At 41.6% G+C, this 16,811-nt stretch overlaps 1 protein-coding gene and 2 pseudogenes across 29 annotated transcripts in view; all 3 read right to left on the minus strand.

The window, feature by feature from the left end:
• The window catches only part of LOC108437803 (protocadherin alpha-C2-like), a 334,331-nt gene that overhangs the window by 115,014 nt on the left and 202,506 nt on the right, over positions 1-16,811 (minus strand). Inside the window, exon 1 of one of the 29 annotated variants that reach the window (XM_037547141.1) lies at positions 13,611-16,079. The exons of 27 other annotated variants lie outside the window; for them this stretch is intronic. In XM_037547141.1, coding sequence (XP_037403038.1) covers positions 13,611-16,064 — 2,454 coding nt within the window. In that variant the 5' untranslated portion in view covers positions 16,065-16,079. Of the gene's footprint in view, positions 1-9,341; positions 11,924-13,610; positions 16,080-16,811 lie in introns of those variants that run through there. One more of the 29 variants, XM_037547143.1, reaches the window with a different exon arrangement.
• On the minus strand, positions 241-2,779 carry LOC119265983 (annotated as a pseudogene).
• LOC119265982 lies at positions 4,825-7,481 on the minus strand (annotated as a pseudogene).

A 16,811-nucleotide genomic window follows, 5' to 3' on the forward strand; every position in this document is an offset into this window, starting at 1 on the left:
TTTCATCACAAAGCTAATGAACATAAATGCGCTGTCCAGAAAGAGTGGTGCTGAAAATGACTGATAAGAGAATTACTGACGCAGGTTGAATAGCAAACACCGTAAACAATTACTTAAATGTGAAGTGATGGAAGTATTAATGTGACGCTTATGCGCACTGAAACGTTTCAGATAATGATATTAAAACAGATCAGTCCACGAAGATTTAGCATTGTCTTACCAAATCTGGAGAATCCGCGTCTTCCAAAAGACCTTTTTCCTTCATCGCGCGCTGCAGAGTCTCTGAGAAACTCTGGTCCACCACTAAAACACTCTGACCACCAAGTGTAGAATATTTACAGTCACTTTTCCTCGAGTTGGTCGTCATACAGACGTCATAATTGTACATGTGCGGCAGAGTTCCAGTAACTCCTGTGTCTGCGTAACCGGGTGGATAGTACGGAATAACTGGGAGACTGGACTGATAGAAAATACGAGACTGTCTCCATCTGTAGATCTTCACTGATATTATAACTACTACAGTAGTGATGAACAGGAAAGAAACAGCAGCCAGAGCTAAAACTAAGTAAAAAGTCAGGTTATCGTTGTATTCTTTGCTGTGCGTAAAGTCCGAGAACTCCGAGACCACTTCAGGGAAACTGTCCGCTACAGCTACATTGATGTTCACTACAGCTGAGCGAGACGGCTGTCCGTTATCCTCCACAACAACAGTGAGCTTCTGTTTCACTGCATCTTTATCAGTGACCTGGCGCACAGTCCGTATCTCTCCATTCTGTGGGCCCACTTCAAACAGCGCCCTGTCTGTGGCTTTCTGGAGTGTGTAGGAGAGCCAGGCATTCTGTCCAGAGTCCACATCAACAGCCACCACTTTAGTCACCAGATAGCCAACATCTGCTGAACGAGGCACAATCTCAGCTACCACAGAGCCACCAGTCTGTACTGGGTACAGAACCTGAGGAGCGTTGTCGTTCTGGTCTTGGATTTTGATCCTCACTGTCACGTTACTACTGAGTGGAGGGGAGCCTCCATCCTGGGCTTTTACGCGGAAATGGAAGTCCTTTAACTGCTCGTAGTCGAAAGAGCGCACGGCACTAATGACTCCACTATCAGCACTGACTGACACATATGACGATACAGGAACCCCATTAACAGCGCTGTCATCTAAAATGTAAGAAACGCGCGCATTCTGGTTCGAGTCTGCGTCACTGGCCTTCACTGTGAAGATAGAGAGACCTGGTGTGTTGTTCTCGAGCACAAAGGCCTCGTAGCTCCTTCTCTCAAAGACAGGAGCGTTATCATTCACATCTGAAATGAGTAAACGGAGAGAAGCGCTGCTGGAGAGTGAGGGAACTCCCTCATCAGAGCACAGCACAGTGATGTTGTACTCAGACTCTCTCTCCCTGTCCAGTTCCTGCTCTGTGCGCAGACTGAAGAAGTTGTTGGATGGTGAAGTGATAGCGAAGGGGATATTGTCAGTAATAGTGCACTGAACTCTACCATTATCACCAGAATCTGGGTCATTCACATTTAGCATCGCAATGACGGTGCCAGGCTTAGATATCTCAGACAGAGTATTAGAACTTGACAAAATACTGATCGATGGTTTGTTGTCATTCACGTCAATTACGTCAATCATGAGTTTGCACGAATCTGATAGTCCTCCTTGATCACGAGCCTGAATATTTAATTGATAATGATTTGCTTTTTCATAGTCTATTTGTCCATTTAAGGACACTTTTCCACCCCTCGCATCAACAATAAACACATTGTTTAAGTCAATTGTATTTGAAAGATAATATGATATTAAACCATTAGATCCTTCATCTTTGTCAGTGGCTCTGACGGTTGTTAATTCAAAGCCAATTGGGGCATTTTCAGTTAGTGTAGCCTTATATATTTTCTGATCGAAGACAGGAGCGTTGTCATTAACATCTAATACAGTTACGTGTATTTGTACAGTTCCAGACATACGTGGTTCACCTCCATCTGTAGCGGTCAACGTCAAAGAAAGCTGCTTCTGCTGTTCACGATCTAATGGCTTTTGTAGCATCATTTCCATGTTTTTATCACCATCCGTTTGACTCTGGAGCTGTAAAACAAAATTATCCGTCGGTCTGAGTGAATAACTCAGCCTACCGTTAACACCAACGTCCAAATCCACAGCATTTTCCAGCATGAATCTAGCGCCCGTTACAGCTGACTCGCTTATTTCGAATGTAACGTCGGTTCTTTGAAAATGTGGCGCGTTGTCGTTTATATCCGTGATTTCCACAGTTATTTTATATAACTCCATTGGATTCTCCAGAATTATCTGAGGATGTAAAGCGCACGGAGTCGTTTTTGCACAAAGGACCTCGCGGTCTATTTTCTCCTTGACAACAAGCAGCCCCTTCTCCTTATTCAGCTCGATGTATTCCGTGTCGTCTCCCGTGTAGATGCGCGCTTTCCTTGCTCTCAGTGTTCTTAAATCCAAACCCAAATCTTGAGCAATATTTCCAATTATCGACCCTTTAGCCGTTTCTTCTGGAATCGAGTAACTGACCTGTCCGCGCACCGATGAAGCAGAGACGATTACGCAAAGAATCACAATGCGCCACATCGCTGCAGCGCACATCCCTCCGACAGAGATCACCCGCAAAAACCACAGTGCCACCAATCAGAGTGTTCTGCGTCAGTTAAATGTGCGCATTTGGCGACTCTTCGTCGCAACAAAGAAACCTCTCCGCGAGCCTTCCTTAAGATGAAAGCTTTCCTTTTTTTCGCAGAGAAATTATGGGATGTAAAGGGAGGGTCTGACATACAAGAACAAAGACAAAATCCAATCGTTGATAAACAGCGTCCCTCTGAGTCCAGATTAAGAATTGCACGCACACACACGCACACACACACACACACAGCTACTACTACTACTACTGCTACTGCTACTACTAATACTACTACTACTACTAATAATAATAATGCACATATATGTATGCATAAATTGATATACGTGTTAAACTTAATAGAAATGAAAAAAAAAACCGAAAACACAAGCCAATAAACATCAGAACGACTTTAAAAGTTGCAAGTTTAAAGTGCTTATTGTTATTGTTTGATAAATGTGCTTGCTCATTTATTGTGTTACTATTGTGTTACTATATATATATATATATATATATATATATATATATATAGTCTGTTTCAAGGGCAGTGGTGGGGTGTCCACTTTAACGCTGCTAAAGACATTAAATCCGTCAAGGAACAGTGACCCACTGAGTGCTATCATTCTAGTAAATAATTACTTAAAAAATAACAAATCACACAATGAGTTAATATTCCAGGTACATGGAAGAGTTCACTGTGCTTTTTTCAAATACACATTATAATAAAAATCACCCTGAGCCACATCACAGTGATCACATATGTTTCCACAACCTGCTAAGCGACACCTTCAACACCTGCACTCATTCTCAGTCAGAACACAAATTAAATCTTCTCGGTGCCTTTGGCTTAAGCTAGTATTCTAGTTAAAAACGAAAAATGATTATATTTTGCATTAACTTTAGGAAATGCTGCATAGCAAGGTGGTAAAGACTAAGAAAAAAAATAAAAATAATAGTAATTTTACCAAGGTAACAACATATGTCATGGAATAACTTGGATTAATGGCTCTGCACATGTGTGTGTGTGTGTGTGTGTGTGTGTGCGTGTGTGTGTGCGTGTGTGTGCGTGTGCGTGTGCGTTTTGGCTCTTAAACCAGTAATGTAAAACTTTTATGCAGATGAAGACATGCAAATTTAGGGTTGGTAAGGTATAACTGAGTAAAGCTAAGATAACAGGTAACTTATAGTCTGAAGTTTTCTAGCTATTAGCCTACACTGATCTGTTTCAAATACCAAATATGAAAACAACAGCTATGATTGTCCATGTTAACCTGAACTACATTATGAAAACCAGGCAATATTATCTTTCCTGACTGAATGAGTTGACAAAGCTCCCACTGGCAACAATTTCAAGAACACATGTTAATAACTAGAGAACGGTTCACTTGAATAGTAAGCAGACCAAAAGCCTCCAATACCTTGATTGAATAAAACATTAGAAAACTAGTTTTATTAAAGCTAGCAAACCTGGTTAACATACCCTGGTGGATGTAGTTTTGCCTGATCGATACTGTACAATAAACACACCAGCAGTTCCAGGCCCTAAAGGATATGAAAAGCTATTTTTCAGAAAATAAATAAATAAATAAAAACCATACATACCACACATTCAAAAAGCAACCCCAGCATAACTTACGCCTAAAATGTTTTTCGTGTTCAAAATTGTTAACACAATTGAAAACAGATACTAAAAAGCAGTTCTAAACGAATGAGAGACTAAAAGAAAACTGTAAAAGTTATTTTCAATGAAAGAACCTATAATCAAACAGAAGAAACAGAAGAGGTGAAAGAAAACAGTGCTTCAGTGACGTCACCATCTACAGCAGGAACCTAAATATCTTTAAACACAATTGACGTGTAGTCTGATAAGGTAGTGTGAAGTCTTTCAATTATTATTACTTCTACTATATGGTCAGCATATAGTAGATAACTTACATAACATAGATAACTTAGAAATGACAGTGCATAAGAATGGCGCTATCCAGCACAAGTAGCACTGAAAATGAGTGAAGGGAGAAATAATGATGGAATTCAACATCAAATATTGTGAATAAATTACTTTAAATCTGAATCGATCAGAGAACGAATGTGACGTTTACGCAAATTGATATGTTTCAGATAATGACATTACAATTAATCAATCCACAACGTTTTAGCACTCCCTTACCAAATCAGGAGAATCCGGGTCTTCCAAAATACTTTTGTCCTTCATTGCGCGCTGCAGAGTCTCTGAGAAACTCGGGTCCACCACTAAAACACTCTGACCACCAAGTGTAGAATATTTACAGTCACTTTTCCTCGAGTTGGTCGTCATACAGACGTCATAATTGTACATGTGCGGCAGAGTTCCAGTAACTCCTGTGTCTGCGTAACCGGGTGGATAGTACGGAATAACTGGGAGACTGGACTGATAGAAAATACGAGACTGTCTCCATCTGTAGATCTTCACTGATATTATAACTACTACAGTAGTGATGAACAGGAAAGAAACAGCAGCCAGAGCTAAAACTAAGTAAAAAGTCAGGTTATCGTTGTATTCTTTGCTGTGCGTAAAGTCCGAGAACTCCGAGACCACTTCAGGGAAACTGTCCGCTACAGCTACATTGATGTTCACTACAGCTGAGCGAGACGGCTGTCCGTTATCCTCCACAACAACAGTGAGCTTCTGTTTCACTGCATCTTTATCAGTGACCTGGCGCACAGTCCGAATCTCTCCATTCTGTGGGCCCACTTCAAACAGCGCCCTGTCTGTGGCTTTCTGGAGTTTGTAGGAGAGCCAGGCATTCTGTCCAGAGTCCACATCAACAGCCACCACTTTAGTCACCAGATAGCCAACATCTGCTGAACGAGGCACAATCTCAGCCACCACAGAGCCACCAGTCTGCACTGGGTACAGAACCTGAGGAGCGTTGTCGTTCTGGTCTTGGATTTTGATCCTCACTGTCACGTTACTACTGAGTGGAGGGGAGCCTCCATCCTGCGCTTTTACGCGGAAATGGAAGTCCTTTAACTGCTCGTAGTCGAAAGAGCGCACGGCACTAATGACTCCACTATCAGCACTGACTGACACATATGACGATACAGGAACCCCATTAACAGCGCTGTCATCTAAAATGTAAGAAACGCGCGCATTCTGGTTCGAGTCTGCGTCACTGGCCTTCACTGTGAAGATAGAGAGACCTGGTGTGTTGTTCTCGAGCACAAAGGCCTCGTAGCTCCTTCTCTCAAAGACAGGAGCGTTATCATTCACATCTGAAATGAGTAAACGGAGAGAAGCGCTGCTGGAGAGTGAGGGAACTCCCTCATCAGAGCACAGCACAGTGATGTTGTACTCAGACTCTCTCTCCCTGTCCAGTTCCTGCTCTGTGCGCAGACTAAAGAAGTTGTTGGATGGTGATGTGATAGTGAATGGGATATTCTCACTAATACTACAATGAACTTTTCCATTCATACCTGAATCCGGATCGTTTACTTTTATCATAGCAACAACGGTGCCTGATGCAGACTCCTCCGATATACTACTGGACATAGAAAGAATGTTGATGGATGGCTTATTATCATTAATATCTAACACATCAATAATTACCTTACACGAGTCAGAAAGACCTCCTTCGTCTCTTGCCTGAACATCAAGCTGATAACGACTTGCTTTTTCGTAGTCAATCTGGCCGTTTAGTAATAGATCGCCAGTTTGGTGGTTTAAGAGAAACATTTCGGCCACATGACTGTCCACTGTGTCAGAAATGTAATACGTCACGTGACTATTAGAGCCGTCGTCTGCGTCTGAAGCGCTTACAGTTGTTAATTTGGATCCCTTCGTTGAGTTCTCTGTTATGGTTGCTTTATATACCCTTTGCGCAAAAACAGGAGCGTTATCATTAACATCCAACACTTTAATATATATTTGCACAGTACCTGATAACAATGGATCACCTCCATCAAATGCTGTTAGCTTTAAATTCAGTAAACCTTCTTTTTCTCGATCAAGTGGTTTTTGTAAAACCATTTCTACGTTCTTCCCACCATCAGCTTGATTATGAAGTTCTAATTCAAAATTATCAGTGGGTTTGAGCGAATAGCTTTGAAGGCCATTGTTTCCAACGTCAGCATCCACTGCCCTCCCCAGCATAAATCTAGACCCCGTCACCGCTGACTCACTTATCTCAAATCTGAACTCCTTTTTCTGGAAACTAGGCGCATTATCGTTCACGTCCGTGACTTCGACGGTTATTGTGTACATTTCCATCGGGTTCTCGAGAATCATTTGTAGATGTAAAGCACAGGGAGTCGTTTTCGCACAAAGAGCTTCGCGATCTATCTTCTCCTTAACGAAAAGCAGACCCCTCCCTCTGTCCAGCTCAATGTACTCCGTGCTGTCCTCCGTAAAGATGCGCGCTTTCCCAGATTTTAGTCTCTTTAAATCCAAACCCAGATCTTGAGCTATATTTCCAACCGTCGAGCCTTTCGCCATTTCCTCCGGTATGGAGTAGCTGACCTGGCCGAGCACCGCGCGACAAAAAAGAGCCGTCAAAAACAATAGCGCGAGCGGAATCGTCGCAACAGACATTTTGTCGTCTGAGCTGAAAGTAATCCACTAAAAAGGGAGAAACAGGCCAGAAGCCTTTTGTAAATTTAGCTTTGCTTTGTAAAAAAGGAAATTAAATGCTTCGTTTCTCATCCATGAACAAAACAAAAGAACGAGCCTTCATTTTGTGGTGCCATCGTGTATGAACGGAGACCTGATTCTCTCTCTCTCTCTCTCTCTCTCTCTCTCTCTCTCTCTCTCTCTGATATTATGGGATGGAAAGGGAGGAGGCTGTAAGGGAAATACGCTCAGCTCAAGTATTTATTGATAAACAGCGACCCTCAGAGTCAAAACTAAGAAATACAGAGTCCAATAGCAGTACTAGAGAGAAATAAACCTTTTATCTGTGTGTACTCCTGCATTGCAACAACCACCACCGCAAAAAGACAAACAAATCAAAGCATATATATATATACATACACACACACACACACACACACACACACACACGCACACACACACACACACACTCAGAAAAAAAAAAGGTACAGCACTGTCACTGGGGCTGTACCTCTCTTTTCACTGTGGTGGTACCCTCAGGAGTACATCTCAGTACCTTTAGTCAACATAATTGTAACAGAATCCACTGAAATGTTATGTTCTAAGCTGCACTGACTCCACACATCCCATCTTGCCTCCAGGCTTTTTATTTTAATGTTCTAATTTAAAACATTCAGTTATGGAAAGGTACAAATATCTACTTTTCCACTAGGAAAAACTCATGTAAGGTACACTATTGTACATTAAAACCACTGGTGTACCTTCGAGGGTAGACTTACATTGTTAGTACCTTGATGAATGAATCATGTACCTGCATAGTACCTTTATTTCTAACAATATATATATATATATATATATATATATATATATATATATATATATATATACATATCTTCTTGTAATTGTACAGCACAACACATTTGAACAGGTGATATCATTTAAATTCAATTTATTAATAATAAAGTACGTTTGGAAGGACGTATGCATGATATTACAGATGCAGTATAGAACATTTGGTGACATTTAACAGTAAGGTTGCATAGGTTGCATATTTCCATCAACTTAACACCCCTCTCTTTTCCAGCATGTATCAAAACCTAAGGTGGACGTCATGTTTCCATTTCTTTGACGATGAGAATCCACCCTCCCTCGCCATTTCTTGTGCTTAACCGTAAATATGAAACTCCATTTGTCAAACTTCTCACAGCATGAAATAGTTTGCCAAGACCAGCAGCAGCCACAGATTTTTCTTCATTCTACAACTTCCAACTGGTGCTGCAGTGCCACTTAATACAAACTGCCACCTCAATGTAAAAACATGAAGGGTGCTCTCTAGAACCACGGTTTGGTGTGGTCCATCCTGGGCCACTCCTGCAACATGGCAGCAGCCACTGTTCCAAGAGTTCCCTCTTGCACTTGTAGGTATGAAAAGCTCATTAACATACTGTATTCATTCCTGCAAAGTAACCCCTCCCCCTGGCCATGCACACACACACGCACACACACACACACACACACACAAACCCGCGCAAGTCTTAATCACTGCACCTTTAATGTGAATGTTACTTGAATCTGGCTGGCGCTGTCCACCATAAAGTGCTGAACATGTCCACCTGTTCAGGGAAATGGGGGTAGGGGGCATGCTTTAAATTCTCAGTAGCATGTTGTTTGCACCCTGCTACATAATGACGACATAACCTTATCATAAATATGGCAGAGAAGATGTTATATCATGTAATAACAGATTATGTCTAATAATACACCTGCATTATATTATCATGACCATGAATTGTGTTTTATTGTTTGATGTCATGTTGGGTAACTGGGGTAATAGAGGAACATTACAATGTGGTGTAAGCTGCCATGTCATCAAAAATTGATCGCATCTGTCTTGACAATTGCATGTAATGGTAATTTGAAACTGTTCTATGAGTACATTAGAATAAATTCAACATATTTCTGGCAGTGCTGTAGGGTTGCGAAAAAGAGTTACATTATGCCTGCAACAAATACAACTGTACTGAAGAAAATATGCAGTGCCTTGCAAACAGGCTTTCTTGAAGACGATATGCAAGACATTCAAAATGATACATTCACAATTATTACGGCCTTACCAGTTCAGTAGAATCAGCAACTTCGAGGAAGTCTTTTTCCTTCATTGCACGCTGCAGAGTCTCTGAGAAACTCGGGTCCACCACTAAAACACTCTGACCACCAAGTGTAGAATATTTACAGTCACTTTTCCTGGAGTTGGTCGTCATACAGACGTCATAATTGTACATGTGCGGCAGAGTTCCAGTAACTCCTGTGTCTGCGTAACCGGGTGGATAGTACGGAATAACTGGGAGACTGGACTGATAGAAAATACGAGACTGTCTCCATCTGTAGATCTTCACTGATATTATAACTACTACAGTAGTGATGAAGAGGAAAGAAACAGCAGCCAGAGCTAAAACTAAGTAAAAAGTCAGGTTATCGTTGTATTCTTTGCTGAGCGTAAAGTCCGAGAACTCCGAGACCACTTCAGGGAAACTGTCCGCTACAGCTACATTGATGTTCACTACAGCTGAGCGAGACGGCTGTCCGTTATCCTCCACAACAACAGTGAGCTTCTGTTTCACTGCATCTTTATCAGTGACCTGGCGCACAGTCCGTATCTCTCCATTCTGTGGACCCACTTCAAACAGCGCCCTGTCTGTGGCTTTCTGGAGTTTGTAGGAGAGCCAGGCATTCTGTCCAGAGTCCACATCAACAGCCACCACTTTGGTGACCAGATAGCCAACATCTGCTGACCGAGGCACAATCTCAGCCACCACAGAGCCACCAGTCTGCACTGGGTACAGAACCTGAGGAGCGTTGTCATTCTGGTCTTGGATGGAAACAGTCACTGTCACGTTACTACTAAGAGGTGGGGAGCCTCCATCTTGAGCTCTTATATGGACAACAAACTTACTGAGTTGCTCGTAATCATACGCATGCATAGCACTTAAGACCCCTGTGTCTGCGTTGATGGAGATGTATCTAGAAGCAGGTGATCCATTTATCTGCGTTTCCTCTAGAATATATGAAACTCGAGCGTTTTGATTGGAATCAATATCTTTAGCCGTTACCCTGCATATCGAAACACCTGGGGAATTGTTCTCTTTAACATTGGTGTGGTAAGTGCTTTGAGAGAAAACCGGAGCGTTATCATTCACATCCGACACTTTTATATTTAATACGTTTGTTGCTGAAAGTGGTGGGTTGCCAGAGTCCACTGCGGTAACAGTAATGTTGTAATCGGACACTGTTTCTCTGTCTAACGCCGCGCCTGTCACAAGCGTGAAATAGTTAGTAAGCGATGATTGCAGCCTGAATGGCACATTTTGGTTAATGCTGCATGTGATCTGTCCGTTTAGATCGGAATCGCTGTCTTTGACGTTTAAAACAGCCACTGTTGTGCCCCTCGGGGCATCTTCGGATATGAGGCTGGACAAAGACATGACGTTTACTACCGGCGCGTTGTCATTAGCATCAATAACCTCGACAACCACTTTACTGGAATCTGCTAAGCCACCTTGGTCTTCAGCTTCGACTCCAATCTCAAACATCTTGTTTTTCTCAAAATCAATCACCCCTACAACAGAAATCGAACCTGAGTTCTCATCCAGGCTAAATAGGTCACCCATGTTTCCCTTTAAATTTGAAAACGTATATCTTATTTGCCCATTGGAGCCTGTGTCCGCGTCAGTAGCGTTAACGGTGGTTATGTACGTGCCTTTTGGCGCATTTTCCATTACTCTAGCTCTGTAAATGGACTGATTGAACACAGGCGCATTGTCATTGGCATCTAGAACAGTTACCTCTATTTTGACAGTGCCAGATCTTTGTGGATTCCCCCCGTCCACTGCAGTAAGAGTGAGATAGAGCTGCGGATGCTTCTCTCTATCTAATGGCTTCTGAAGCACCATCTCCGCATATCTAACTCCATCGGGGCGCGCGTGTTGTTTTAAAACGAAATTGTCGTTCGGAGTTAAATGGTAATTCTGAAGAGCGTTTACTCCCACATCCGGGTCCTCTGCGCTCCCCAACACGAAGCGAGCCCCTGCGGTGGCAGACTCGCTGATTTTAAATTTCATCTCTTCTTTGTTAAACAGCGGGGCGTGATCATTCACATCAAGAATCTCGACGGTTACACGATGTAGCTCGATTGGGTTTTCCAATATAAGCTCAAAGCTGAAGCTACAAGGCGTAACGTCGCCACAAATCTCTTCCCGGTCTATTCTTTCGCTGACGAGCAAAAGCCCTTTGTCTCGCTCCAGCTCTATATAATGATCGTTGTCTCCCGTCACTATACGAGCTCGACCTGCTCGAAGCCTTTTCATGTCCAAGCCCAAATCCTGAGCTATGTTGCCAACAACTGATCCTTTCTTCTGCTCCTCTGGGATAGAGTAGCGAATTTGTCCTTCAGTAAATGATAAAGCACAAGCAAATAAGCACAACAGTACTTGCCAGCGCATACGCGAACAGAACTGCCATCTTGCCCTCCTGGATTCAAGTAGTCCTCCCTTTGAAATACCCATTGCTCGAGCTAGTCCATAAAAACGACAGGAAATCACCACGACGCCTTAGGTTTAATGATCCTGCTCAACTGCAGAAAATAGTACGCCTCAAAAGCACGAACAAAAATGCCATGCCTCTCTGCCGTCTGTGCTGTCCACCCCCCATCTGAATGAATGTGCTGCTTACAGGCTCGTAATAAAGCTAACATTTACTAAAGACCAACAGCGGCACTCAGAGACCGATACATGGAAAGACAGCACCAGAAACGCCCAAGGGGGAAAAAAATGAAGGGGAATTTAAATCGTTAATAAAGATAGTGAACATTTATTCGAAATCAAAATGTGTCATTCACAAACCTAAAACCTCGAACCAAAAACAAGCTCGATAATGATACGTGTTAATCTCTGTCGCTGTCCAGGATGTGGTGCTGAAAAACTTGGCGAAAGAAAACATCATTTTATCCCAAGAAAACTTACGAGATCACAGAGCAGGCACACAAATAAGCATTATTATTATTATTATTATTATTATTATTATTATTATTATTATTATTATTATTATTATTATTAGTAGTAGTAGTAGTAGTAGTAGTAGTAGTAGTAGTAGGAGTAGTAGTAGTAGTAGTAGTAGTAGTAGTAGTAGTAATATTGTTGTTGTTGTTGTTGTTACTATTATTCTTATTATCATTATTATGGTTGTTGTTATGATACTCTAAAAGAAGGTGGTTCCTCAACGATTATTTCAGTGAAGACAACGGTGTAATAAAGAACTATGAACGCCCAAAGAACCGTTTGATGCTCAGTTGTTTCTGTGCATGGTGAAGTGTTTCTTCAGCTTGATGGAAAATGTATTGAATGTGGTTCTGTAGAGAGCTCTTTGAAAAAGGTTCTATATCGCACTAAAAGCTTGTAACAATAGCAGAACCATTTTATACTGAACCATGTGTAAAGTAAAATAAATAAATACATACAAATAATAATAAAATGTCCATCAATCTGAAGAAATACTTCACCATGCAGAGAAGAGAAACAGGGAAGCATGAGAATGGGTCTTAGGGTGTTTATGGTTCTATACAGAACCCATGTCTTTTCTAAAAAAAAAAAAAAAAATCCTTGAAGAACCATCTTTTTTTAAAGAATGTAACTGAAGTGGTGGCGACAACAAGGAAAAGACCAACAACAACAACAATAATAATAACGCACAAAAGAATGTCAAACATGTGAGTTTAGTACGTAGTACCAGTTCGGGAGTAATTCCATGGTGTAAATAATTATTTTCTTTCATTCATTCATTCATGCCTTAGGATTTTTCTAAAACTTTGACCAACTATTAAAACATTATCCATTTCAGTTCATGGAAAACTGAAAAAAAGTACATAACTAGGAGATTGGATTTATCCAGAAAACATCACTGCATTAATATATACATCTTAAGAGATATCAAGATGTCTAAAGACAAATTAAATGCACAGTGTGCATCATTAAAACGTTGTCCCTTATAAGTGTAACTTCGATGTTTTTGCCCAATATTGGAATAAATGTATATTAAATAAGACATAAGGCACCTTAATTTGCATTAAAAAAAAAAAAAAAAAAAAAAAAAAAACAGATCAAAAGACACAAGCAAAACAATGAGTGGGTGGCAGGCGCCAAACTGACAGAGTACTCAACTCTTATCAAAAAGATGTGTTCATAAATAATTCTACCTGGCACAAGTAAATCTGAAATTAACTAAAGAGTGCACCGATAGCATAAATTCTACTGCCGCCATACGAGTTTAAAGATAACTTGTATGTCTGTGAAAATGAGACAACAAATAGAAAGTTTTAAGCACTCCCTTACCAAATCAGGAGAATCGGGATCTTCCAGAAGATTATTTTCCTTCATTGCGCGCTGCAGAGTATCTGAGAAACTCGGGTCCACCACTAAAACACTCTGACCACCAAGTGTAGAATATTTACAGTCACTTTTCCTCGAGTTGGTCGTCATACAGACGTCATAATTGTACATGTGCGGCAGAGTTCCAGTAACTCCTGTGTCTGCGTAACCGGGTGGATAGTACGGAATAACTGGGAGACTGGACTGGTAGAAAATACGAGACTGTCTCCATCTGTAGATCTTCACTGATATTATAACTACTACAGTAGTGATGAACAGGAAAGAAACAGCAGCCAGAGCTAAAACTAAGTAAAAAGTCAGGTTATCGTTGTATTCTTTGCTGAGCGTAAAGTCCGAGAACTCCGAGACCACTTCAGGGAAACTGTCCGCTACAGCTACATTGATGTTCACTACAGCTGAGCGAGACGGCTGTCCGTTATCCTCCACAACAACAGTGAGCTTCTGTTTCACTGCATCTTTATCAGTGACCTGGCGCACAGTCCGTATCTCTCCATTCTGTGGGCCAACTTCAAACAACGCCCTGTCTGTGGCTTTCTGGAGTTTGTAGGAGAGCCAGGCATTCTGTCCAGAGTCCACATCAACAGCCACCACTTTAGTCACCAGATAGCCAACATCTGCTGAACGAGGCACAATCTCAGCCACCACAGAGCCACCAGTCTGCACTGGGTACAGAACCTGAGGAGCGTTGTCGTTCTGGTCTTGGATAATAATATCCACAGTCACGTTCGTGCTGAGAGGAGGAGAACCTCCATCCTGAGCTTTCACACAAACCTGAACATTCTTCATTTGCTCATAATCGAAAGAGCGCACTGCGTAAACCACTCCACTATCAGCATTCACCGAAACATAAGAAGAAACAGGCGATCCAGCTACATTAGTTTCCTCCAGAAGATAAGAAATGCGTGCATTCTGGTTTGAGTCGGCGTCATGAGCGCTCAACCTGAATATGGATAAACCAGGAGAGTTGTTCTCAATTACACGAGCAGCATATGAACCCTTCAGAAATCTTGGAGGATTGTCATTGACATCAGACACTTTAAGGCTCAAATGTTTCTTACTGAACAGCGGAGGAGACCCTGAATCCGTCGCTGTTACAGTGATATTATATTCTGGAACATGTTCACGGTCGAGAGCAGCATCAGTCACTATAGTGTAATAGTTTCGTAAGGAAGACTGCAGTCTGAATGGTGTGGGTGGATTAATAGCGCAGCTAACAAGACCATTTTCTCCGGAATCTAGATCTTTTACGCTCAATATAGCTATCGTTGTACCAAGAGTAGCGTCCTCAGCCACTGGACTTGAAAAGGACATGACACTAATAGTAGGCAAGTTATCATTAATGTCAATTAAATCGACAATGACTTTTGCAGAACCTCCTAATCCTCCTTGATCTTTAGCCTCTATTCCTATCTCGTATTTCTTTGCCTTTTCGTAATCAAGAACACCGGACAACGTTATCACACCGGTACTTTCATCTAAATGAAATATTTCTGCAACATTACCTTTCAGATTAGCAAAGCTATATGTTACCTGGCCATTTGATCCACTATCTGCGTCACTCGCGTTAACAGTTGTGATGTATGTTCCCTTATGTGCATTTTCATATACAGTGGCTCTATAAACAGACTGGTTAAATACTGGTGCGTTGTCATTCACATCTAAAACAACAACCGCTATTTTCACATTACCTGACCTTTGTGGGTTTCCTCCATCGACTGCTGTGAGGGTGAGAGAAATATAAGGATTTTGCTCTCTATCTAAAGGTTTTTGAAGGACCATTTCAGCGTATTTAACGCCATCAGGACGTGAGAGCTGCTTCAGGGCAAAATTATCGCTTTGTGAAAGGATGTAATTCTGAAGAGCATTCAGACCAACGTCAGGGTCGTCTGCGCTGCCGAGTAAGAAACGCGCTCCTGGCGTGGCCGATTCGCTTATTTCGAGATAAATTTCCTCTTTGGGAAACGTTGGAGAGTGATCATTCACATCCAGTATTTCCACCGTTACGTGATGCAGCTCCACAGGATTGTCGAGTATGATTTCCAGCGTGAAGCTACAAGGCGTGATTTCAGCGCAGAGCTGCTCTCGGTCTATTCTCTCATTTACAACCAGCGTCCCTTTGTCTGTTTTGAGCTCCGTGTATTCCGCGCTCTCTCCGGACACGATGCGAGCCCGGCCCGCGCGCATTCTTTTAACATCCAGACCCAGATCATGAGCAATATTCCCGATTAGCGATCCTTTCTTCATTTCTTCTGGAACAGAATAGCGAATCTGAGCGCTGATGCTCGAAAAGGCAGAAACGGTCACGACGAACAACACTTTCCATTGGAGCACGCGATGATAAGGCTGTTTTCCAGAGAAGGAGACCGAAAGCCTTTGACTCCCGCTGTCCACGACCATTTTAACGACGTAGGAGAAAAAGGGAATCTATTTAGAAATAAAATAATGACGACTTATGGTCAAATTCATAAAATCATAACGTCCGTTTCTTTTCTCTCAAGCAGTGGCTGCCTCTCTCGTCGACGCTCCTCTCTACGTCTACCCACGTCATGAGCACAGCCTAAATAAATGGAGGCAGTGCTCTAGATCTTTGTAGGACCAATCTCTATTTATTGATCAACAGCGGCCCTTAGAGTTGAATCAGTGGAATAACCTTACCATATAAATTCCCATCTACGTTTGTCTTTTACGTCTGAAAATTAAAATCGGTTATCTCTGTGTGTGTGTGTGTGTGTGTGTGTGTGTGTGTGTGTGTGTGTGTTTATTTCAAGTTAAATTAAGAAAACAAGAAAATTAAGTTTCTAGATTCTTTTCTCCAAGCAAATGTCATCAAATATGTTTCCTCAATAGGAGCTGTCCGGTCGCAGTGGTGCTGAAATGCTCGCAGCAATAAGTTAAAGGCACCAGAAAGACTCTTTATTTAATTATGATGTCCAGCCAACTGCTGTCATTACATTTAAAAATGTTCAAAACAAAACAAACAGTGTAAATGTAACAGCAGCAACATTAAGTTCTTCTGTAAAATGTAAATACCATGGTATATAATATATACAAAAAAAGACAATTTCAGACCTGAGTGGGATGCATTTATGAGTCACTTTTCTCTAAAACACGTACATTATTATTATTATTATTATTATTATTATT

The sequence above is a fragment of the Pygocentrus nattereri genome, chromosome 18 (genome assembly GCF_015220715.1).
Source record: "Pygocentrus nattereri isolate fPygNat1 chromosome 18, fPygNat1.pri, whole genome shotgun sequence".
NCBI lineage: Eukaryota > Metazoa > Chordata > Actinopteri > Characiformes > Serrasalmidae > Pygocentrus > Pygocentrus nattereri.